The 24,752-nt window shown below is 37.6% G+C and overlaps 2 protein-coding genes and 1 pseudogene across 4 annotated transcripts; 2 read left to right on the plus strand and 1 right to left on the minus strand.

Annotated features, from left to right (window-relative positions):
* The first annotated feature begins 2,376 nt into the window (after positions 1–2,376).
* Positions 2,377–5,696, plus strand: LOC148190791 (nifU-like protein 2, chloroplastic). Its single transcript, XM_088102237.1, has 2 exons — positions 2,377–4,357; positions 5,270–5,696. Exons 1-2 carry the CDS (start codon positions 4,244–4,246, stop codon positions 5,456–5,458), a joined length of 303 nt encoding a protein of 100 aa, XP_087958363.1. The 5' UTR covers positions 2,377–4,243; the 3' UTR covers positions 5,459–5,696.
* An 804-nt stretch (positions 5,697–6,500) lies between these two features.
* On the minus strand, positions 6,501–10,805 carry LOC148190792 (ribosome biogenesis protein BOP1 homolog; annotated as a pseudogene). Its single transcript, XR_015783014.1, has 14 exons — positions 10,583–10,805; positions 10,355–10,489; positions 10,172–10,255; positions 9,929–10,071; positions 9,077–9,164; positions 8,830–8,931; positions 8,583–8,732; positions 8,361–8,469; positions 8,184–8,286; positions 7,920–8,070; positions 7,705–7,837; positions 7,483–7,589; positions 7,168–7,238; positions 6,501–7,072 (listed from the first exon to the last, which is right to left on the minus strand). The product of XR_015783014.1 is annotated as a ribosome biogenesis protein BOP1 homolog (transcript).
* A 1,023-nt stretch (positions 10,806–11,828) lies between these two features.
* LOC148190793 (uncharacterized) lies at positions 11,829–24,230 on the plus strand. 2 transcript variants are annotated; one of them, XM_088101935.1, is made up of 5 exons: positions 11,829–12,154; positions 22,301–22,398; positions 22,484–22,549; positions 22,709–23,751; positions 23,983–24,230. In XM_088101935.1, exons 1-5 carry the CDS (start codon positions 12,105–12,107, stop codon positions 23,992–23,994), a joined length of 1,269 nt encoding a protein of 422 aa, XP_087958061.1. In that variant the 5' UTR covers positions 11,829–12,104; the 3' UTR covers positions 23,995–24,230. The 2 variants fall into 2 exon arrangements, with proteins under 2 accessions (XP_087958061.1, XP_087958060.1); XM_088101934.1 differs by lacking the exon at positions 11,829–12,154 and adding an exon at positions 21,553–22,005.
* Positions 24,231–24,752: the final 522 nt, after the last annotated feature.

The following is a 24,752-nucleotide window of genomic DNA, read 5'->3' on the forward strand; positions in this document are numbered from 1 at the left end:
AATTTAGTTCATGCACTGTTGTGACAAAGTTGAATGTGGTATGTAAGTTAGTACTGGCTACCTTGTTTTTTTGAACATGGTTGAACTGTGAATTTCACGTGGTGCTTTGCTCTCTTACTCCTCTTTCCGTTCTCGTTGTGACGAATGGAACAAAAAATAATTGTGAATTTGCTGTTTCATGTGGCAAATTGGTCAGTTTCCATGGCCAGCCTAGTGCATAGCTCACAGCCAGCAGCCATGTCTCTTACTCTTTTGGCATATATTAAGTTTTGGAAGATCTACTTCTTCAAATGATAGTAGTTAGTGAGAAGTGCTGTTGAAGTCAATAAGAAAAGGATAAGGTAAAAGGGTTCTTGTGCTAGTGACCGAGAATTTCGTAGGCATAACAACATTTTCGAAATGTCCATGGCTTATGTTAACCGTAAACGTTGAGGTTCCCATGGAAAATCAGTCTTTTATTATAAGTTGAAATGACATGGATATATGAACTCTCACCACGTACAATCCTGTAGCCTAAAACTTCTTTACACGAAGAACAATAAATATTATATTTTAAATCAATTTTAGTAACACAAATCACTCTTTCAATGAATAATAAATGTTTTATTGAAGATTAAGAAAATCGATTAATTGACAAAAAAGTATTGAGACTGTTGGTAACACACTCGATATGGTTTTACCAAAACATAAAAATTTGGCTGCAACATTATGAAAAGGTTGGGGTAGTAGTATATTTTCTTAATCGACAAAGGAATTTTATTTACAAGGTACTAGTTATATCACACCAAATATAAACAAAAATCCTTCTGAAGATTAATGCCATTGGTATCACAAAGGTCTTGAGTGATTGTTCGGCTGAGAAACTTGATGAAACTTATACAGAATCGTATATTAGACAGTGTAAAAGATATATCCAAACACATGAAACAAAGTAATATAGTTTCAGTCCAAAAGATAAATATAATTTCATCAAAAGTTATTTCTTTCAAAAAATCAATAATGTCAGAACGATTATCCTCCAACACAGAGATCGAAAATATGTAACATAAGTATATGTCGCAACCGGGATCGCGACGGGACGACGATCCGTGGAAAAATAAACGGTTTTGAAAAAGAAGAGATTTTGGAGTCGCTACCATAGTTTATTCTGGAAAACTACGGAAAAACCATAAAATGATAAAGCATGGTCTGCGAAAATGAGATTCTTGGTTCGGGAGTCGGTTACGTGTAGGGAAGGTATTAGCACCCTACAACGCCTGCCCTAAAGCAGTACCTTTAATTAAATACACGAATATGATGTGGTTTTCAAAATGTTTAACTATCCCCTAAAATAAAACTCTAAAGAAACAAAATGTACTTTTTTAGTTTTTTGGGCCCAACAAGGATTGACCTTGCTCCTACGTATTCTCATTCAGAATGAGAAATCAGGGTTCCGTATTTCTTTTTGGAAATTGTTTGAAAAGTTTGCTTAAGGAATTGTTTGAGAATTTGAGAATTTTGATTATGGATAAATTTGAATTTTTGGGAGAGTGAACCTGACAAGGACTGGCCTTGCTCCTACGTATCTCCACTTTTGATGGAGAATCAAGGATCACGTAGTTCTGGCCAGGCGATATTGTTTGTTGTTTGAAATTGTCGATGTTTTTAGTTTTTGATGATTTTATGTTTTTTTGTATTTTATGAATCAAATAGGAAAGGTTTTTAGCACAAGGACGATGCGTGCGATCACACATGTGCCTAAACCTTTAAAACATATTTTTGTAATTTTATTTAAAAGAGAGAAAAGGTTTTTAGCACAAGGACGATGCGTGCGATCACACATGTGCTTAAACCTTTGAAACGTATTTTTGGCATTTTTTTGAAGAAAGAGAAAAGGTTTTTGGCACAAGGACGATGCGTGCGATCACACATGTGCCTAAACCTTTAAAACGTATTTTTGGCATTTTTTTGAAGAAATAGAAAAAGTTTTTGGCACAAGGACGATGCGTGCGATCACACATGTGCCTAAACCTTTAAAACGTATTTTTGGCATTTTATTTAAAAGAGAGAAAAGGTTTTTAGCACAAGGACGATGCGTGCGATCACGCATGTGCTTAAACCTTTGAAACTTATTTTTGACATTTTTTTGAAGAAAGAGAAAAGGTTTTTGGCACAAGGACGATGCGTGCGATCACACATGTGCCTAAACCTTTAAAACATATTTTTGATATTTTTTAGAAAGAGAAAAGGTTTTTAACACAAGGACGATGCGTGCGATCACACATGTGCCTAAACCTTTAAAACATATTTTTGATTTTTTTAGAATTTATGTATTTTATTTTTCTTCATTCATTTTTTTTATTTTTGTAATTTTTTTATGTAAAACGAAACAAATAAGTTCAATAGATAAAACAAATGGTGGGGAAACTATACAAGGAGGGCATGCAATAAAAACCAAATAATTAAATAAAGAAACAAAATAAAGTAAAAAAAAGTCCAACATGAATAGGGGTACAGAGATAAAAACCAGAGTGCCAATTGAAATTGAAGCTCCTTTGTTTAGGCCAATACTCTTCTTCTCCAACTTTGGATATGCTAGGAGTGTAAACACGAAAGTGGAGGTGCACCCTGAAATCTGTTTGTAAGGTCCAATTCCCTTCTTCTTCTTTTAATTTTTGTTTGCAGAAACGGAGGGGCTTAAACCCAAATGAAAGGGGGTGTGCGGGTGAGAACCGGGGGGTGCGTGAAGGAGAAAAATGTTTTTATTTTATTTTTTCTTTTTTTTTGTTTATTAGAGAGAGCTGGGTCGAGGAAAAAAAAAAACGAACAGGCCCAAGACCTTTCCATTCTTCAGCTCAGGAGACCCTTAGGGGTTTCTCCCATTCTTCTCATCACACCATTTCACTCCACTGAGACCAGGGGTCTCTTTCTCTCTGAGCAAGAGAAGCCAAAGGCGCTCACCTCCACCGTTCAACGACCACCTCCCAACCTTCGTCCAAACGGCCACCACGGTGCGCGAGAGGAGAACGCACTCGCCTTCCACCTTGCATCCTCGCCGCCGCTGCTACCGGTGACTGTCTCCGCGCCACTGCTTCTGCGAACCAGCCACCACGCCACCGCTTGCTAGGACCAGCCGCCGCATCACTGCCTCTTCGAACCAGTCATCACGCACGCCAACCGGGCCGCCTTTGTCTCGGGTCCCCTGGCATCCTTCTTGCTTCACGAACGGCGACTCTAATCCTTGGGCCGTGGGCACAGAGGATCAATATCTAGTTTGGCTCTTGGATTTTTTTTTTTGTTTTTTTTTTTTGCAGTTAATGGTTTTGGGGTCTTTGATAATTGAAAATGATGAAAGTAGAAGTGATGTTGGAGATGTCGGGAGTGATGTGGATGGTGATGTGGGCGTTGCAGCAGAGGATGGATGATGATGGGTGTTTGGAGGTAATGAAAATGGAGGAAGAAAGGTGTTGGCCGTGGGGGTAAGGTGAAGATGATGATATGGGAAACAGTATATGGATGAAGATGGGAGTGAGTTCACGGGTGTTGGAGCTGATGGAGAGTGGTCAGAGGTGAATGATGAATGAAGATGATAATCTTGGGGTTTAGTGTTGGAGGTAATGGATGTTGGAAGTGAAATGGAATGGTAGTTGGGATGGTTACGGGTGAAGGTCGTGAGAGGCAAAGGCCCTGGTCAGAGGTGAATCCTCTCCCTTGGAGATCATTGATGCACTCCTTAAATTGCCAGAAGACTGAAAATTGTCGGCAAACTTCATGAAACTGTCGGTAGCTTTGATTGGGGGACTGTTGGAATAATTTGGTAGACATAATTGGAGGGTTGGTGAAGTGGGAAATATTAGTGGAAGTTTGTTAAATGTGGGATGATGGAAGTGGACCATGGCTGTCGGCTTGGTTGAGAGTGTCGGCAGCCTTCGTTGGAGCATTGTGGGAAACAGCTGGTGGGAATTATGGACGAACGTTCAACTGAGACGAACGACCATTTTTAAAACAAATCAGTATTTGGACCATGGCTGTCGGCTCATCATATTGTTAACTTTATCCTCGTACAGCAGTAAAGTGTGTTGCTACTCCGAATCCATCTGTGAAACTGCCATTAACTGCTGAAAATGTAGAAAGTGTATTGGATGAAATTCGACCGTATCTCATTGCAGATGGTGGAAATGTGGCTTTACATGAAATTGATGGCAATGTTGTGCGGTTGAAGCTACAGGGAGCATGTGGTTCGTGTCCAAGCTCTGTTACAACAATGAAATTGGGCATTGAGCGTCGACTGATGGAGAAGATCCCTGAAATAGTGGCGGTTGAACCGATAGCTGATGAAGAAACTGGTCTTGAACTAAATGAAGAAAACATAGAGAAGGTTAGTTCTGTGTTCTATCAAGATGATATATATACTTCGCTGGTTCTTCTGGATTATTCATATTTGAAATAAACTTTTTGTAGTTTTGTTGAGAAAACTGGTAGAATGTTTTTTTCTCTCTCAAATGGTATCGCACAAGTACAGATGTTCACATGCACCAAGGGACTTGAGAGGGAAACAGTATATCTAGAGGATATGAATATGCAAATAGTGATTGAGTGGGACTTAAATGTATATTTTTTTTATGTTTCTTGGGATTTCTTTGAAACAATCTAGCGGATATACGAATATATCTGACAAAAAATAATTGAATGATAAATATTGGTAACTTTTGTATATTACATTGTAATCAAGTTAGTTGATGGAAGTCATCTGTGGAATTCAAACAATTTGGGAAAAGGCTAAACATTTTTCGTGAAGAATGCTTTTGTTATTTGTGGGTAAGTTTAGTAATAATTTACACACATTAAGACCCTCCCGTGATTCCCATTAATATGGTACAAAATCTGTTACACATTGAAGTCTTTACCTCATATGTTGCTCAGTTCTGTACACTGTCTATTTGATGGAAAGAGACTTCTGTTTAACTACTAGCTGTTATAATGAGGTTTAGGCCTCAATATCAAGCTCTGCATTTCAGTATAAGAAAGATGCTTTATCCTGCTAGGCTGTTAAACTGTATATGTTGTTTTTCATATGTTATATGCATAGGATTGTGTTTATTGAGACTGGTCTAAGATCATAGTATATTTGTCAATAGATGGTAAGAAATGGTTCAAACACTGGACTTTATTCTATCTTTTTAAGTTTCTATATCAAGCAAGACCTGTTCAGTTATTGTATAAATGACTAATATAATTTCTGTAACATTAGTATGAAGTGAAAATCTTAATGTTATATAAACTGGTTCAGGTTCTTGAGGAAATAAGGCCCTACTTGGTCGGGGCTGCTGATGGAACTCTTGAGCTGGTGGCTATTGATGAGCCAATAGTAAAGATCAGAATCACAGGCCCCGCTGCTAGTGTCATGACTGTGCGTGTAGCTGTTACACAGAAGTTGCGAGAAAAAATACCTGCCATAGCAGCTGTTCAGCTTTTATGATACTTTATTTCGAAAGAATAGAACTATCATGGCATTCTTGTAATTTTTCATGTACAACAGTAATTGAAATAAAGTGTTACATGTTATGAATAGTTATAATATATGCTGTCAAATGATTCTTTTTATTTTTTATGAAAATCGTCAGTCACACGCTTTTACAGTGGATGAGGGTTCTGCTATTGTAATCAAACTATAGATTAATTTATTTGTTATGGTTATCACTAAGTATTAAATCGTATTTTTTGTCTGGACTCCTGTTTTCCATTAACTAGGTTTTCGATCAAACTAATAAGCATGCACAAAATCCCGAATATGGTGTCGCCATTAACGCATCATGAACGCCTTAGTAAAGGTACGGAGATGGTTGATTTTTCCTATTTTGTTAGAAATGAAAGCTATTTTATCAGTTGCATATCATGTTTTCCAATGCTCCAACCTAATTCTCCTTGATTATTGGAGATTTCGCAGGTCTGGCCAACTTTAGGGAAACTGAAAGTTGAAACAGTTTTGTATTGAATAAAAACGAAAAATGGTTTCCCCTCTAAAAGGAGTCAATGCATTATAGTAACAATTTTTTTATCTCCCCTTTACTTCATTCATCCCCTATTAGTATTTAATCAACCCATCTAATCAACTAACTAACCAATGATATTCTAATCATGTTAATGAATTCTTTATATCCTAACACATTACTTCTATTTTAATCGCGTTTTGATCAGACTACTACTGAGAAATGTTATACTGCATCGTAATTAAGTTACACCTTTTTCCTTCCTATTACTCGATTCTAAAATTAATCCCCATCTACGCACACTAATACGCCTATTTCATAAGTACAACTGTGGGTTTTTATCATTCAGAACAATCTTTTGCATCGCTGTCTTGATACTTGGTTAATGCGAACATTTTCCTCAAAGAACGGTAAGAAGCCTAATTTGGCAATGTACAAACATAATTTACTCGAGATACCCAATTACTACAACGCAATTTTAAACACAATTGCGCAGATTTAAAGCAATAATATAAATTTACCAGTAGTCTCTAAAATAAATCTTGTGTTTCATAACACGGAATAATTGCGCTCATTTCTTGTGGCAAGCCTCACTACACCGTCGAAACTGCAAACTCAGTAATTGACGTCTTTTAAAAAGGTACACAAACTGTAAACAGTATTACTCGATGTTTTTAACTATAATACAACCAAACAGAATGCCACATTCAATCTCCCTCAAATAGCATGCGCTGGGTGTCTTCGAATAATTTGGTTTCTCATACCTGACATGTTACATAAAAAGCCAGCCATGCCTAGTGCTGTGTTGAACAAAATAAGATTCCCTTGCCATCCAGATATGTTGCACTAATATTTGTGCAATGAAAGCACGTGCACATTTATTTGCATACACCCAACAATAACAAAAGTCAATAATATACCAAAAAATATAAAGGAAAAAAATCATAAACAATCATCACCAGAGCCATGTAGTGTTGAGCAATAAACCAATGAATAATTAGGTATGCATAAATTGATCAGAAGAAACACTTAAAAAGGATATCTGTTGGCATCACGGTTGAAAAGTAGTCACCTTTCCGGTGCCATTCTACAGCAGTAACTGTCTGCAAAAACAAATCCACAAATGTTTAATTGAACAACTACAGAAATTCAATCAACAAGTGAACCAAGATGGAAATGGAAACAAATGTGAAAACACCTTGAAGTGCCTTAACCTTAAACCCATATGTTTGTCATCTTTAAGCCAGCTTACACTAGGTGCTTTATCACCTGCAAACTCGGGCATGATTAGAAAAAAAAACAAAACCACGATTCTGGGACATAAAATCTCATAAGCATTGATATAAATAACAAATCAACATTCACCCAAGTGACCAGTTAGGTTTAAACTTTAAGCCGATCCCCCTTCCAATAAAAAGCTCAGTTGGGGTTCATAGGCCAACTTGAGAGTTTGGATCTCTTGGAGCCTTCTATTGAATGTTTAGATCAAAACCAAAGTGACAAAAGCACTGACCAGAGTCATCTGATGCTGTTGAAGAGTCAATCCAGAGAAGCTCCTTAATCTGGTTCTGCAATTCTTCATCCCCCAAACCAGTGTTCAGTAGAAGTACATCTTGTCCCCTAAAACCAAAGATTTACCATTGATTTATTTTCACAATCAAACCATATATAAACATTAAGAATTTTATAGAACAAAAGGTATATGACTCTTAATAGCCAATAAAATCAGACTTACGCAGAAACAGCTAGAATATGCATATCAGGCAGAGGATTCCAGGAAACACAGCTGACAGCTTCACCAACTTCCCACCGCCTAAGACATCTGCCAGTTTCAACCTCCCAGACACGGACAGTTCCATCACTTGAACCTGAGCAGATAGCAGAAAAGTTAGAGACCCATCTCCATCCTTCCTAAATTGAAACAGCAATATATGTCATCAATATTCATACCTGAAGCCATCCATTGCCCTGAAGCTTCAATGGAAATTGATGTAACAGCATCTTCATGGCCTTTATACTCAATATAGCATGTTATGGGATAAGGCTTAAGCTCCTCTCGACTCGGAAGCTTTGGCTTTAAAGATTCAGGATCAATATTAAGCTAGAACACGGAAAGAAAAGAAAAAGTGAACAAATTATACCAATTATAGTATACACACATTCGCACCAAAAATCAAATCAGTAAACTAGTTCTCTGACAGATATTTCACTCACGCGCTTTTTCCGAACTCGAGGGCACAAGTACAGATCCAAACAACGTTCAAAGGATTCCTTCATAGCATTCTCATATGAAGGGATGCTCCTCATAGACGTAAACCTGACCAAGTAACATTTATTAGCCCGACACTACAGAAAGAAGGGAGTAAAAACGTTTGCCCTGAAACAAAGTACCTTTTTGGAATAAACTTAGGACGGTCTTCCTCAAACATCAATTGATAAGAATTTATCTCCTCTTGAGTTGGAATGTACTCTAAAGGAGGATTATAAGATTCATCATGGCCTACAAAATGAAATTATGTTATCAAACACCAAGGTGCACCAAAATCAGAAGGAAAAACAAATATTATCTATTAGTAGATTTTGGCTCTCCAAAATGTAAGTCGCGGTTAATACCAGGTAATTTCTGCTTAGGGACAGGAATGTAAGCCAAATGATTTGATTTTTCTGTCGAACCAGAATCATCTCCCCACAAGAGATATGGACCATCTTCCTCTTTCGGTTTGTCAAAAGTAATTGTTCCCTTGCTCTAACATATTGTACAACCTGTAGAATCACGGAAGTTTAAAAGTGATAAGAAAAATCAATTTGTTTCCAATGTCCTCCTGAACATCTCCACATTAGTAAACAAAGGAATGGTTACCTTTTTAGCTTCCCACTTTGAAGGAATAAACCTCCTTTTTGGTTCAGGAGCATTAGACAATGGATGCTTGGCATCTTCCCATTTATACCAGTCAACATAATCCTGAATATTACATAGGAGAGATGAAATTTAGGAAGAAAACTGTGCACACTAATTATATTTAAAATTGTACTCAAAATCCCTAAAAATTAAAATAAGATGGAAACTAAACACATATCGGATAAGGATCAAAGTCAGAATGTGGTGCCTGGTTCTTGAGCAGTCTACGGACAAGTTTGATTTCATCTTTTGTCAGCTCAACTACCTCATCATTGTACTCATCATAGATTTTCCGCCTTCAATGTTTAAGAATGTAGACAGATCAAATATGTTTCTAGAAGGACAGTAACATTAACAAACTATAAAATAATATTCCCCCACAGATGTACGTGCTATACTTATAACAAGAGAAAAGGAAACCAATAAGAAATAATTTCATAATAGGACTCGTGCAAAAACAAGCTATTTTGCCCTTGTAACCCAACCACAAAATACCATGGTCATACTTATCTTGTAATCCATGGCTGATGGAAAAGTTCAAAACCAAGTGGCTAATATATAAAAGATGAAAAAATTAAACCCATAAATTTCAAGTTCTTAGACTATATGTCCTGGTATTTCCATCAGAACATGTAGGATTCTACCAATTTTTCCACTATTAGACTTTGGTAGACATATTTAGTGTGCATTTGGTTGAACCCATTTTGAATAAATGATTGACTATTTTCCCCAGCTTCCTATAATAGTTCTTCACTGTTTATTTATTGAAAATTACCCAATTTACCTTCTTTAATGTATTGTAATCTGTTCTGCTTAGGGGCATAGGGTTTAAAAAATAACAATGCTAATTCAAAATTTAGGCCTCAACATAATAGAAAGGATACCAAATGTAACGTCTCAAAGAAAATATTATATACATCGAGGAACATACTCTCTGTGTGTACTGAGTAGATGGATGTAAAGTTGAGTGTTGGCGTTTACAAGCATTATGAGAAGAAAAGAATACAATAATGGAAATTGAAATGAAGGAAATAAGTAGCACAGGAGGAATGAAACTAACCAACTCTTAGAATCGTCAACGTTTGCAAGAAATGAATCTAACTTGTCTTGCTTTTCCTTTTTCTTGATCTTCTTGCCCTTTATGTCGTATCCAATATGATACCACGTCAAAGGTACATCTCCGATAGTGTTTCGAGGAGCCACCTATAAAAGGAACACAAATGGCGTAAGCATAACACAGCTTCTTAGAATGAGGCAAAATCCAATACGTGAGCCTGTTTCAGAAGACAATGACAGTGATCACCTCATCCTCGGAGGAGTCACTCTCAGCTCCTGGCTGATGGAGGTCAGAGCTCTCATTTCCACTGCCTTCACCATTGACAATGTCCTGCAACGATTTCTTCAACTCGTTACTTATGGTAACAAAAGCAACAACGCGGCCTTCTCGCTAAAGATGTCATGTTATTAAGAACAGAAGGCAGTTTACCTCGTCTACAGAAGATTCAGTTCCTTCGGCTTCTAAATCGCCGGACCTACCATTCTCAGGGGAACCTTCTTCGAACTCTGATTCAGCTTGCGAATCCAGGGAGACAGAAGATTCGTCATCATCTGCAGAAGAGTCCTACAAACAGAATACACAAGTACACTTCTAGCATTAGTATATAGTCACAGTTACAAAAAGTTATATGAAGTCAGAATTCCTTGAGAATAGCACCTCGTAGTCAGAGTCAGAATCGGATACTGATGGCGAAGGAACCTTATCAGAAGGCAATGGAGCTTCTTCTTCGTGGACGTCGTTTTTCGGCATCGTCTTCTTCTTCCCCTTCATTTTCAAAGTTAGGGCGCGTTAGGGTTTTGTTTGAGGAGGGAAAGGGTTTTACGAGTCGTTACTCAGTCGGCCGCAATTTGATTTCCCACGCCTTTGCTTTTTTGTTAGGCCCAATCTTCATAAAACTCTGCCTTTAGAAAATAAAATTGTACCCTAAGCAATATAGGAATCATAGTATGATTTTTTTTAAGCAAATCAAATTATATATCAGCACTTTAAAATGTAAAAATATATATATAAATCTTAAATTACATAATTTTGTTGATTTAGTTTTAATTATTTATTGTAAGGTTTAATGTTAACATCTTAATAACGTTAAGTTTTATGAAATTATAGAATTCTTCATTTTTTTCCTTTTTTTTTACATTTTTAATGTATATATTTAATATTCTTATTTTATTTTTAAATTATGTTTTAAATTTATAATGAAATATATAAATAGTTTTATCTTATATTCTTATTTTACCTTTAATTATGTTTTAAATAAAATTTAACATTGATGAAGGGTGCCTTTTACTTCCTTTTTTTTATGCAATTCTGTTTACTTTTATTTTTGAAGTAATTGATTTTTAAATTAAATAAATACTCGTGATAAAAAAATTATTTACACCACAAAAAAACAAAAAACAACTCACTCTTTTTTATCAAAAATATTTATAATTCAATAATATTTGTATTTGAATCATTATTATAATAATAATTATTTTATTATAAAAAATAGACACGTACACATGTATTTCTAATCTATAAAAGACATACGTGTTTAATATTTTGTTTAAACTTCTAATTACAATTTAAAATAAAAAATATATATCTAAATAGTAAAAAGTGGTTACCTTTTTTAATAATGTAACTACAATTATTAATTTATTTTCATATATATATTGAGATAGAAATAAGAAAAACAAAGACAGACTTAGTTATCTCGTATTTATTTATTTATTTCGTTTTTTATTTTATTATTTCATTTTTATAATTATTTTTTATTTAATAAATTATTAATGATCAACTTAATTTAAAGTATTAATTATTTTTAATACTAAGATTTCTGTAAGGACCTCATTTTCTTGGTGGTGGGGACACGGTGGTCACCCACCTTTCGCATTATTGGAGTGCAATAATGAGGGAAGGAGAGAAAAGGAGAGGGGGGGGGCATTTTACGGGGGAGGCTTTGCAAAAAGAAGACTCTCATTTTTGGCATGTGAGAGGGAGAGAGAGAGAGAGCAGCAGAGGGAGGGAAACCTTCTCCCGTTTCCAGCCGTCCAGAGGGCAACCATGGGAAGCTGTACCAACTCTGAAGGGCTGAGAGGAGGAGCTGGGTTGGGCATCTGGTGAGAGGGGAGTTCTTGCAGTCAGATCTGGAGAGAAAGGGGAGAGGTACTGAATTTGCTAGGAGATCTGGAGCTGTATGACTGGGAGGAGATGGATCACAAATTTTACAAAGGAAGTCTTCAAGAGGTAAGGGGAGCTTGATTTATTTCCTTGATTTTTGAGTTATTAAGTGTTTGATGCAAATCTGGGTAAAATCTGGGAAGAAGGGGATGAATTTGGGGTTTCTGGACTCTGGTGCAATTCTGCAGAATTTCTGCAGAATGCGCGTTCGTCCAATTTTGGTGAGTCAAAATTGGACGTTCGTCCCAACAGTGCTCGACCAGATAGTGGTCGACCAACTTCAGAACGTTCGTCCAATTCTGGTGAAATTGGACGTTCGTACAAATTACTGTGCGTTCGGTTTTGAACGAACGTCCGTGTTCGTCCGTCAAGTCTGTTTATATGAGACGCTAGTCCAAACAGTGAATTATGAGCGTTCGTCCTTAACTTAGTATCTTCGTGGAGTAATCTTGAACGTTCGGCCTTGGTCTCAAGACGAACGTCCGTAGGTTATAAAGAGCGTTCGGTCTGTGAGGATGTTTGATCTTATGCGCTCGTCCAAAGCGTCCAATGGTTTAGCGTTCGGCCTAAGTGATGGATCTTAGCGTTCGGCTCAGTAATTGAGCGCTCGGCCTTGTGATAATTATGAGCGTTCGGCTTTTGGGGTATAACGAGCGTTCGGTTTTTGAGTATAAGTGAGCTTTCGTCCTTGGTTAAGTGAGCGTTCGTCCTTTGTTAAGTGAACGTTCGTCCATAAGTGTTACATTGAGCGTTCGTTCATAAGTGTTACATTGAGCGTTCGTCCTTAAGTGTTAAATGAGCGTTCGTCCTTAAGTGTTATATGAGCGTTCGTTCTTAAGTGCTAAATGAGCGTTCGTCCTTAAATGTGATAGTAGCGTTCGTCCCTCATTGTGAGTGTAACGTTCGACCTTGGTTTAATTGTGTTAGTGAGCGTTCATCCTTAAGCTGGTATTCTTAGGTTTGAATCTGGAACGTTCGGTTTTGATGTATTAGTGTACGTTCGACCTTAGTGATTTATAGCGTTCGATCTGGATCAGGTGTTCTGAGGTTTAGATTATTAGCGTTCGGTCAATATGGAATTGTATTCAGCGTTCGACCTATAGAGTATGATTTTCTAGCGTTCACGTAAATAGTATCCAGTCAAATGATGTTCAGAAAAATACGTTCGTTCTTGGTTTAGCGTTCGGTCTAAGTACTCAATTATAGCGTTCGACTGATTAGTGTTTGATCAAGTGAGACGTTCGGTAGTAGCGTTCGGCCGAATTGTGGGTACTCGGTTTAGCGTTCAACCTATTGAATCTCATAACGTCCTTCCAATTAGTATAGTAGTGTTCGACAGTTGTATTTGGTGAATGGTGTTCGTCCATATAGTGGTCTACAAATGGTAATGGGTTCTAAGTTCACATTGTTGTTGTTTGGGTTGAATTAATTGTGCACAATGTTTGATGTGATTTATGTGAAAAGTATGTGAATGCATGAGATATGATAAAATTACTGTGATGAATGTATTTTATGATGTTGACATGAAATTTTGCATCTGATCATGGAATGAGTATTATGGGGAGATTTTGTATTGGTGTAATGTGAGTTGAGGAATATGAGTATGGTATGAATCTCATGGAGAGATTCTGAAATGTTATGATATTAGTGTGTATGTTGATGTTGAGGGTCCCGTAGTTGGAGGTTATCCTGATACTCTAATAATTCATACAGTCTCAAGTAGAGAAGGATGAATTATGTGGTGAGAGGAGCAGGAGGTCCTGGTCTATGTGCCGGTTTTGGACATAGTGAGGGGACTAACCTTGTGAATGGTATGAAGTATTTTGGAAGTGTATTTGTAAGAAAAAGTAGAAGTCATCACAAGTGCATAACCTCCCGTGACCGCTCATCAACGTATCATCCGGATGAGTGTTTAGTGAGTATTGTGGTGTTTATTGGGATTGTGGTTCGAGTGTCTTATGAGATTTATGGTATGATGGTATATGAGTATGTCTGTCTTAAATTTTATATGATGCCTATATTGAAGCAATTTTGCATGTTTTATAAATGTTGTGTTGCATGTTAGCTCACCCTTACTTATTTGTGCATGTATCGGAAAAATCATATTTTTGCGATGATCGTATAACGTTTTTGTTATACGGGAGCAGATGGAGGATTGTCGCGTGATCCTGTGCAAATGAAGAAAGAGATGAAAGACCAAATTAGAGAGATTCAATGTTATAGTTTCAATTAAAATCTGATGCATAAAATTTTTGTATAGATTTATGTATGAGGTTACGGGGGTTACCGTAAATGTATTATTACCATATTTAAATTCTGAATTTTTAAAGGGCGAATTTTTGGGATGTTACAATTTCATTTTTAATTTTAACCTTTTATGGTTTTTAATTACTTTATCCATAATAAAATTAAATTTAGAAAAAAATATATTTTAGTTTTATGTCTTAAAAATAGTATTTAAAAAAAACATTATAGATATATTGGGAATACAAATTATTTATACTATCATATAGAGAACTGTCATGTAATAATTTTTTTTGCAAAAACAATGTCAATAAAAAAGTTGTATTTATCATTTTTATATTTAATTATTATATAAATATTTTTATTGTTGAATATTTCTCATATTTTTATTATGTAAAAGTTAAAATAATGTTGTATAATACAAAAAATTAACATAAATTATATATATATATATATATATATATATATATATATATATATATATATATATATATAATTGTGTATATGTGACATCCCAAATATATACATCATGCATATATAATAAAGACGTCATCATGCATAATATAGGAAAGCAGTCAAGAGTAATTTAAGGATTACAGTCATCCTCAGAATAGTGCAGAAATTGACAATACGATTATTGGAATCTCCCATGGAAATCACAGAAAATTTAAAACTTAAAATACACACAAATGTAATTAAACGAGTTCATGAAATAAGAATTAGTAATGCTAGGTTGCAGCACTGCCGTCTCCATCAAGAGCTGCTCCCAAGGTATCCTCCCCGCCATCTGCTCCCATCCAAGTGGATGATCATCGCCAAATAACATATCCAAATTGGCACACAACACAAACAATGCAAGGGTGAGCTAGATATAAAAAGCATGTTATCTCCTAGCACAATTAATTCATGCAATCATTCATAGGTTCATATAAAATAACAATTAAAGCATACTCATTGATCCATATTTCACATACTTCCATTACATGTAAACATTCATCCAAACATGGTAAACTGACATCACAAGACTTGTTACTTTATACCCGACTCGTCCGGACTAGAATGATTACCGAGCTATGGCGGGTCTTGCACCCGTGGTGGCTTTATGAAACTTGGGCACTACCGCCCTGGCACTACCGCCTGGTGAAACTTTGGGGCACTCCCGCCCGGCCACAGTCACGAGGTTAATCCGTTATCACTCACCTTGGGTCATGTGGAAGCACCCAAGACTAGGACCTCCTGCTACTCCTCACCACATGGTTCAATCCTCTCTACATGAGAACAAAGACCATTGGAGCTTCAGGATGACCCCCAAAACTGAGCTACCATGTAATCATTCTATACAACCCCAAAACACCACCATGTATCCTCTCCTTGAGGATCATGGAATTACGTTCATGAATCATACTGTTACTTTAAACCTTAACCCAAGTCATGAATAACCAGATACCTCCATAATATCACATTAAATCCAACGTATTTCATACATTCACATAAATCCCATCACAATATATCTTTTCCAAACATTTTGCACATAATTCAATTCAAGAGAAATGAACTTAAAACCCATCACCATTTGCAAACCATTGGATGGACGAACACTATTCACCGAGCGTTATAACCGAACGCAAACTGTGCCAATTGGACGAACGCTAAAACCGAACGATGAATCACTAGGCCGAACGCTAAAACCGAACGTCATATCGGATTCAACACTATCGGCCGAACGCTGATTGATACTTAGGACGAACGCTATTTCTTAACAGGCCAAAGACGAACGCTTACAATCAGCAGACCGAACGCTTGTTTGGTCGAACGCTCATTACTGAGAAATTTGAACGAACGCTCGTGTTGAAGCCAAGGCCGAACGCTCACTTAACTTCATTAGGCCGAACGCTCAGTGAAACCAAGACCGAACGCTCGCTCACAATCGTACAAAGGCCGAACGTTCCCCACTGAAACTTATTGCCGAACGCTCAACTACCGAACACCAAATTCAACACGGTTTGGATGAACGCTCAGAGATCAAACTTAAACAAGACCGAACGCTGACTATTTACACATACAGAAACAAAATCTACTAAGACCGAACGCTAATATCACTAAAACTCAACAAGAACGAACGCTAACGAACTCCTAACAGTATAGGATCGAATGCGCAACTTGGACGAACGTTCAACATCTGGACGAACGTTCTTAGGCATTTGGACGAACGTTTAGCAGGCAGATCGGACGAACGCTCAGCAGGCCTCTTCCTTGGCCGAACGCTACGGGGCGAACGCTCAGCAGGCCGAACTCCTAACAGGCCGAACGTTCAGGAACTTGGACGAACGTCCAATTTTTAACAAATTGGACGAACGCTAACTGAAAACCATAAATGGACAAACGTTCCCAGCTATTGTGGACGAACGTCTAAAATTTCTAACACGACCGCGAACGCTCGTTACCTTAGAACATTCTAACCGAACGCTCATACCATTTCTGCCGACCACTAATTGGTCGAGGAACTTGAACGAACGTCCAATTTGTCATCAAGTTGGACGAACGCGCGATCTGCAGAATTCTGCAGAATCGCACCAGATTTCCAGAAACCCAGAAATCCCAATTTTTCATCCCTTCCTTCCCAGATTTGCATTAAACGCAACATATATCATCAATCAAACAAAAGATCTAGCTCCCCTTATGTCAGGCTTCGGAAATATCGTAGCTTGGTGGAGTCCAGGTGGCAGCTGCAGAACGAGCCACCTCGGCAACGCACATGGGCAGCAGCACATTATGACACCCACTAACGCACATGGAGGTGAGACGCAGTGGAGAACGTGCGTGCAGAGGTAGTGGAATACACGTGTCCGTGTGGGAGTGGACGTCCGTCCAGCGTTGATCAAGAAATCGGTGGTGGAAAACACGTGGCGACCGCTGAGTGGACGACCGTTCAGCATGGGCAATCAGAAACCAGAGGTGCAGAACGTGCGCCTGCCAGCATGCAACGTGCGTCTGGCATGGGCTGTCAGAGGCGTAGTGGAGTGCGCTGGCAGGTGCGGACGTGCGCTGGCGGAGTGGAAAAGCAAATCTGAGATTTTTGAATTTATTTTCCACTTCCCCTTCACGCATCCCTTTCCTTCATTTCCGAAAACTCTTTCTCTCCTCCTTCTCTCTGCATTCTCTGTACCTTCTCTCTCTAAGAAGAGACCACCCTGTTCATCTCCTCCAAAACCAGTATTCCAGTACCAGTGAAGGACGCTCGGCGTCAAGGATTTCCAGAAGAACCGTTCGGTTCATGAATCAGGACCGGTAAGTTCTTCCTTTCTCTCTGACGTTCGTTGTCCATGCATGCGAACACAGTTCTGAGCTGTACGTTCGTTATTTTCTTAGAGTGGAGAAATTCTGAGTTTGGTGTTGGGGTCCGTCCGTATAGTTGGCGTGACGAGAGTGGACTAGTAGAATCAGAGAGGAGAAGAGTCTGTGTGCGTCTGTGAACGTTCGTTCACTTCCAGGTAAGGGAAGCTTATTTAATTTAACTAATGTATGTTGTGTGAACGTTCGTCATTTAGCCGTATGAAAATAATGCATGATGAATGATATGAGTGAATGGTATGAACGTTCGTTATTTGATGGTATGAGTATAATGCATGATATTTGATTTACTGAACTGCATGAACGTTCGTTTTCTTGGTGAAATGAGATGTGTGAATTTACATGAGATGGTCTGTATGAAATGTGGGAGTTGATGATTGATATGAACGTATGAAACTAAGAAATTTTGTATAATAAAGAATGCACTGGAAATGTAAATGAAAATTGAACAAGAACTTCCCATATGATTTTTACGTTCGTACTGAACGGTCTTTGACCGTTCGGTCTCCCTATTTAACAATCAAGAAATGGGATTCGTTCATTTGGAATGATCCCTGGTCGAGGACGAGCGTCCTCATGTTAGAATACTTCGTTTGAGCGTTCGGTAGAGTACTGTGTTTGGTATTCCTTGATAAAATTCGTTCTGTTGTATGCATATATATAATAGTGTATTTTACCGTTCGTAAACACTTCTCCGAAATCAAAGTCCATTATTTTAAGGCTACTAGCGTTCGGTCTCACTCTGAACGTTCGTCCAAAGTGGCGCTCAGTTTTGAACTGAGCGTTCGTCCAAAATGGCGCTCGGTTTTGAATTGAGCGTTCGTCCCAAATGACTCGGTTTTGAGCTGAGCGTTCGTCCCAAATGGCTCGGTTTTGATTTGTGCGTTCGTCCAAATTGGCGCTCGGTTTGAACTGAGCGTTCGTCCTAAATGGCTCGGTTTTGATTTGAGCGTTCGTTCTAGTTGGTGCTCGGTCTCAAACTGAGCGTTCGTTTGCCATGTTCTATACTTAGCGTTCGTCCTTTTTTGTACTCGGTTTTAAATGTGAGTGTTCGTTCTTAACAGGGGCTCGGTGATAGATTGAGCGCTCGTTTAAAATGAGGCTCGGCTGAGCGTTCGTCCAAAATGACGCTCGGTATTATTTTGAGCGTTCGTACTCTGTTCCACAAAATAGCGTTCGACCAATGAACAGTACCATATTTGGCTATTCCCGAACTTAACTGCAACTCTGCCGTTCGTTCTTTGATCCGAACGAGCGTCTTTTGGTCTCACAAAACAGCGTTCGTCCTCGGTCACCTGGGGATGGAACGTTCGGTATTTTATGACATTGATGAACAGTAAATGATGAATAGAAAATGATGAAAGAGTATATGAGATGAATAGAAAGATGTGATTTTTGAACGAGTGTTCCGGGGAGGAACGACTCAGAACTTGATTATTGAGATTTGTAAAGTATGAATGTGGTAAGCTTAGCCGGTCGATTCATCCTGATATTCCGTGAGTACTCGTCCTTACGTAGAGGCAGTACGTCATGTGTGGGAATGGCAGGAGGTCCTAGTCCTGGTGGTTATTTGGACAGATAGGACTAACCTCGGGTGGCAGCTGATGAGAGTTCCAGTTACTACATCACCCGGGTGCACGAACACCGAAGCTACACAGATTTCATACAGTCCGGACAGTCAGTCGTGTTGAGTTTTATTGAGTACGTACGTTAAAGTGTGTTGTTATGTAATGAATGCGTATGTTGAAATATGCTTGTACGTTGAATTGTTTACTTGAAATTGTATGTTGATGCATGAGTTAAATTACATAAGCTTACCCTTTCGTTTCCTTGTGTTGTCTCGTTTTGTACGTCCGTCCTGTCGTTGCAATGATCTTCCGTGTGGATGTGAGCAGAGGGAGACGAGCGTTTGGAAGAGGCATTGAACGAAGAGAATCTGGTTGAAGTTGAAGTGAAGACCGAGCAGTGAGACGCTCGGCCAATCCTTTAGTTCTATTATGTATGACCGTTCGGGATTTTTGTGTGAACCGTTCGGTCAAGTTTTTGAATTTTACGTTCGGTTGTAATTCGTGATTATTGTATGGACGTGCGACTTTGCGCATTCGTTCCTTATTGTTATAAGACTGTATTCAAGGACGTTCGTCCTTGAGCGTTCGTTTGGTTTTAACTTTTTAGTTGGAAAACTGTACTGTTTTATTATTAACGGTGATTTTCTAATTATATGGTTTTTACTGTATTTTTGGGATGTCACACCTTACCTCTTGAAGACTTCCTTGAATCACTTCCAGAGAGTTTGATTTCCTTCCAACTCCAAAAATTCTCCTCTTCTTCTCTCTCCCAACTTGCAGAACCAAAGCTTCCTTGTAGCTTCAACTTCACCTCTCTCCCTCACAAATTTGGCAGCAATGATTTCCAACCCCGAGTGCAGAACCCCAAAGCTTCCTTTTATCTCCTACACCTTCCTTCCTTTCTTTTTCTTGTTTTTGAATGGGGAAGCAACGTTGGCTGTCTCCTTGTGGCCAACGTTCCTTCCTTCCCCCTTTCCCCCGTTGTTGTTTTGTTTTCAAAGGGGGAAGCAACGTTCACTGCCCCTTTGTGGCAGCGCACGTTCCTTCCTCCCCGTTCTCTTTTGTTTTTGTTTTTTTTCTTTTTTTTTTTTGTTTTTTTAAAAATTTACGATTCCTTACAGTATAAGTGTGTAAATATTTTAATTAAATAAGTCTAACCATATATATTGTTTGTTTGTTAATGTATTGATTAAACAAATTATAGTAAACATAAAAAAATACACTGTGCTTTTTATCCAATAGTTAGATGAATATGATGAAACACATTAAAAAACTCATTTCATGCATTCATTAAACTATTATAACAAAATTATTATATAAATTTGAAAACATAATTGATTAAACGAACAAAGTAAGTTTAGCAATACATTTTATATAAATAAGTCTTTTACACATTTAGGACAACTTTAATCATATATATTAAAAAAATATTTTGACACACAAATTAAACAAATATATTACATAGACAAACAATATAAAAACTTACAAATTAAAATAAAACAAGGATTTAAAATTATAAATCATCCATAAGCAAGTTTATTATTATATTAAATAATATTTTAACAACATTTTTTTATCAATATTAAATATTAAGAATTCAAGTATTTAAAATAGTTTGGAGAGCCTATCATAATAATATTTAAAATATATTATTTTTTGTCTAAATAAGTATATTAATTTATTCAGTTCATTAACTATTTCCTTTTGTTTTTCATTTCATTTGTGTAATTTATAAAAGTTATTTCATAAGTGTTTATGGTTTGTTATCATCGCTCAAAATAAAGGTTTGTAAATATATTTGATCTAAGGTTAAACTTATAATATTGTATAATATTAATTTAGTTACGTTATTTTATATTTATATTAGTATATTAATTTATATATGTATGGAGTTTTTTTAAGCTTTAGGCGGCCTTCGCCCAATTATCTTTTATTTTTAAAAAATTAATATATAAATAAAATAATCCTTTTTTTTAACTTTAATGTATTTAGTCCCTTCAAGTATATTTATAAAAGAAAATTTTGTCAACCCAACTATAACACACACACACATATATATATATATATATATCAAATAGTTTTAAATTAATATAAATTTGTATAAAAACAATTAAAAATAAATGGGCTGAATTAAAATTACTAAAGAAGTAACAAAACCTGGATTATATATTTCATACGTACATTATTGCTTAAAGTTTTAATTAATTAATCAAAGAAAAATATTATTTTATTTAATTCTATATAGAATACTTAATCAAAGCATGTGCATTGCGTGACACTGTCAAGTGACTTACATATCCGTTCCTAACCCATTGAAGGAGGTTCAGTGTCAAAGATTTCAAGAAAGAGATTCCTAAAACCTTAATCTTCCAAAACCCTACCATCTCTCATGGCGTCGTCGTTAATTCGCCTCCGCCGAACTCTCAGAGCACTATCCGGCGTCACCCAGTCCGTTTCCGCCACGCATGCGCCATCGTTTTCCGCCCCTATCAGGTGCGCCGTTTCATGGAATTGCCACTCTCTGAAGGGGGTGGTTCAGTCCCGTTCTTTCAGATCATCTTCAACTTCTCTCCTCTCTGTTAGATCCTCGCAGAGCAACATCTCCGAAGAGATAGGTCCCGATACCATTCTCTTCGAGGGCTGCGACTACAACCACTGGCTCTTCGTCATGGACTTCCCCAGGGACAACAAACCCCCTCCCGAAGAAATGGTTCGTGTTTACGAGGAAACTTGTGCCAAAGGCCTCAACATCAGGTTTCTCCCGTCTTGTCTTGTACCACTCTTCCTATCACAATGTTTTGATTATTGTCCTCGTCCTCATAGTCCTGAAACAGGTTATATTGTGAAAAAATATCGAGGAGGGCCAGTAACACACTCTATTATTAACCTAAATTTATTGATAACCACGAAATCATGAGTGAAGTTCGTTGATTAAAAATTAGAAGCCCCATGACATGCCGTGGTTTTTAATTCATTTTTAGTTGAGAGCGTGTTGGATACTGTGTGGATCTGTTCGTAGTGGTCTTTACTTAAATATGTGTTTTTTTAGTGTGGAAGAAGCGAAGCAGAAGATATATGCGTGCAGCACAACAACTTACACAGGCTTTCAGGCAGTCATGACCGAAGAAGAGTCTAAAAAATTTGAAGGTATTTGTTCCCGTTTCCCACTCTCGAATTCCATCTTACTGTCGAGAAGATAGAATTTTATGTTTGATTTGTTGCATCTGAACAGGTCTTCCTGGAGTCATCTTTGTGCTACCCGATTCCTATATTGATCCAGTGAACAAGCAGTACGGGGGTATGATTCTTTTTTTCTTTTCAGAAGATCTCTCCATGCTTAAGAAGTTGATTGGATGTCTTCATTTCTTGTTCAATTTCAGTATTAGTTGTATCATGTGACTTCAATAGTTTGCTACCCTTTTTGATTGCAACGCATGTTTTCGTGGTTGATAAATAGGAGATCAGTACATTAATGGAACCATTATCCCCCGACCTCCACCAGTACAGTATGGGAGAAATCAGGGAAGACGAGACCGGAATAGGAGTCCTGGTCAGTACAACCGACAAGAGAATCCAGTGCCAAGCTCCCAATGGAATCCCTCTTACGGTGCTCAGGAGTCCATGCCAAGGGATGGAAGAAACTATGCGCCTCCACAAAATTATCCACCCCCACAGAACTATGGTCAAGCATCACCACAGCAGTATCCGCCTCGACAGAACTATGGCCAAGCATCACAAAACTATCCACCCCAACAGAACTTTGGTCAAGCATCACAAAACTATCCACCCCAACAGAACTTTGGCCAAGCATCACAAAACTATCCATCCCAACAGAACTTTGGCCCAGCATCACAAAGTTATCCACCCCAACAGAATTATGGCCAAGCATCTCAGAATTATTCACCAGAACAGAAATATGGTCAGACATCACAGAACTATCCTCCCCAACAAAGTTATGGCCAAGCATCTCAGAATTATCCACCACAACAGAAATATGGCCAGACATCACAAAACTATCCTCCCCAACAAAATCATGGCCAAGCATCACCCAATTTACCCCCACAACAGAACTATGGTCAGGCATCACCTGATTTTCCACCCCAACAGAACTATAGTCAGGGGTTGCAAAATTATCCACCCCAACAGAACTATGATCTGGCATCGCAAAATTATACCCCCCAACTGACCTTTGATCAAGCACCGCAGAATTATCCACAATATGCTCAGCAGCAGGGCTTTGGACCTCCAGGAGGACAAGGGGAAAGGAGTTATATGCCACAGCAGAACATTGGACGACCGGGACAAGGAGAAAGAAGAGATCCTGTGCCTAGGCATGGTACTTCAGATGTCAGGGGTGACACTTTTGTACCGTCATATACGATGAATTTCAAGCCAACATACATGGAGGAATTTGAACAGGCTAAGCAGGAAACTCATCCTGCCAAAGAACGGACAGGGTCTCAACATCCACCTTCTGGCCCAGACAATTTTACCGGACAGGTATTCTACTGACCCAAAATTGAGTATATTCAAGTTTCTGTTTATTGGTCAAATTAGTCAGAATAGAGATAAAAATTGATGCTAATATTTAGTTCAAAAAATTTTCTTGCGGGAAACTGTATTCATTGAGGCTAGATCTTACGTATTCTTCTGTTGGAAAAATTATCAACTTTGTCTCGATCAATACTAAAGGTGACTTGTTTTTGTATTTTTCTTTTTTCTTTTCTGCAGGGAAGATATTGAGAGTAGTCTGAGGCATGTGGGCGGCTTGTATTAAAGTACTAATCACATTCTAAGCTGATTTGCATGTCCTTTCCCTTTGGTGGAATATTGATTCATTGAGCTGTGGGTGTGTATCGATTAATTTAGTTCATGCACTGTTGTGACAAAGTTGAATGTGGTATGTAAGTTAGTACTGGCTACCTTGTTTTTTTGAACATGGTTGAACTGTGAATTTCACGTGGTGCTTTGCTCTCTTACTCCTCTTTCCGTTCTCGTTGTGACGAATGGAACAAAAAATAATTGTGAATTTGCTGTTTCATGTGGCAAATTGGTCAGTTTCCATGGCCAGCCTAGTGCATAGCTCACAGCCAGCAGCCATGTCTCTTACTCTTTTGGCATATATTAAGTTTTGGAAGATCTACTTCTTCAAATGATAGTAGTTAGTGAGAAGTGCTGTTGAAGTCAATAAGAAAAGGATAAGGTAAAAGGGTTCTTGTGCTAGTGACCGAGAATTTCGTAGGCATAACAACATTTTCGAAATGTCCATGGCTTATGTTAACCGTAAATGTTGAGGTTCCCATGGAAAATCAGTCTTTTATTATAAGTTGAAATGACATGGATATATGAACTCTCACCACGTACAATCCTGTAGCCTAAAACTTCTTTACACGAAGAACAATAAATATTATATTTTAAATCAATTTTAGTAACACAAATTACTCTTTCAATGAATAATAAATGTTTTATTGAAGATTAAGAAAATCGATTAATTGAGAAAA

Source organism: Vigna umbellata, chromosome 11 (genome assembly GCF_029865625.1).
Source record: "Vigna umbellata cultivar VRB3 chromosome 11, Vumbellata_1.0, whole genome shotgun sequence".
NCBI lineage: Eukaryota > Viridiplantae > Streptophyta > Magnoliopsida > Fabales > Fabaceae > Vigna > Vigna umbellata.

Bases quoted from the DNA above. Each gene is read 5' to 3' on its own strand.
- LOC148190791 (XM_088102237.1), top strand. From the start codon at position 4,244: ATGAAATTGGGCATTGAGCGTCGACTGATGGAGAAGATCCCTGAAATA. The intron at 4,358-5,269 runs GTTAGTTCTGTG...AAACTGGTTCAG, and splicing joins ATGAAGAAAACATAGAGAAG to GTTCTTGAGGAAATAAGGCC.
- LOC148190793 (XM_088101934.1), top strand. From the start codon at position 21,641: ATGGCGTCGTCGTTAATTCGCCTCCGCCGAACTCTCAGAGCACTATCC. The intron at 22,006-22,300 runs GTTTCTCCCGTC...GTGTTTTTTTAG, and splicing joins GCCAAAGGCCTCAACATCAG to TGTGGAAGAAGCGAAGCAGA. The intron at 22,550-22,708 runs GTATGATTCTTT...GTTGATAAATAG, and splicing joins AGTGAACAAGCAGTACGGGG to GAGATCAGTACATTAATGGA.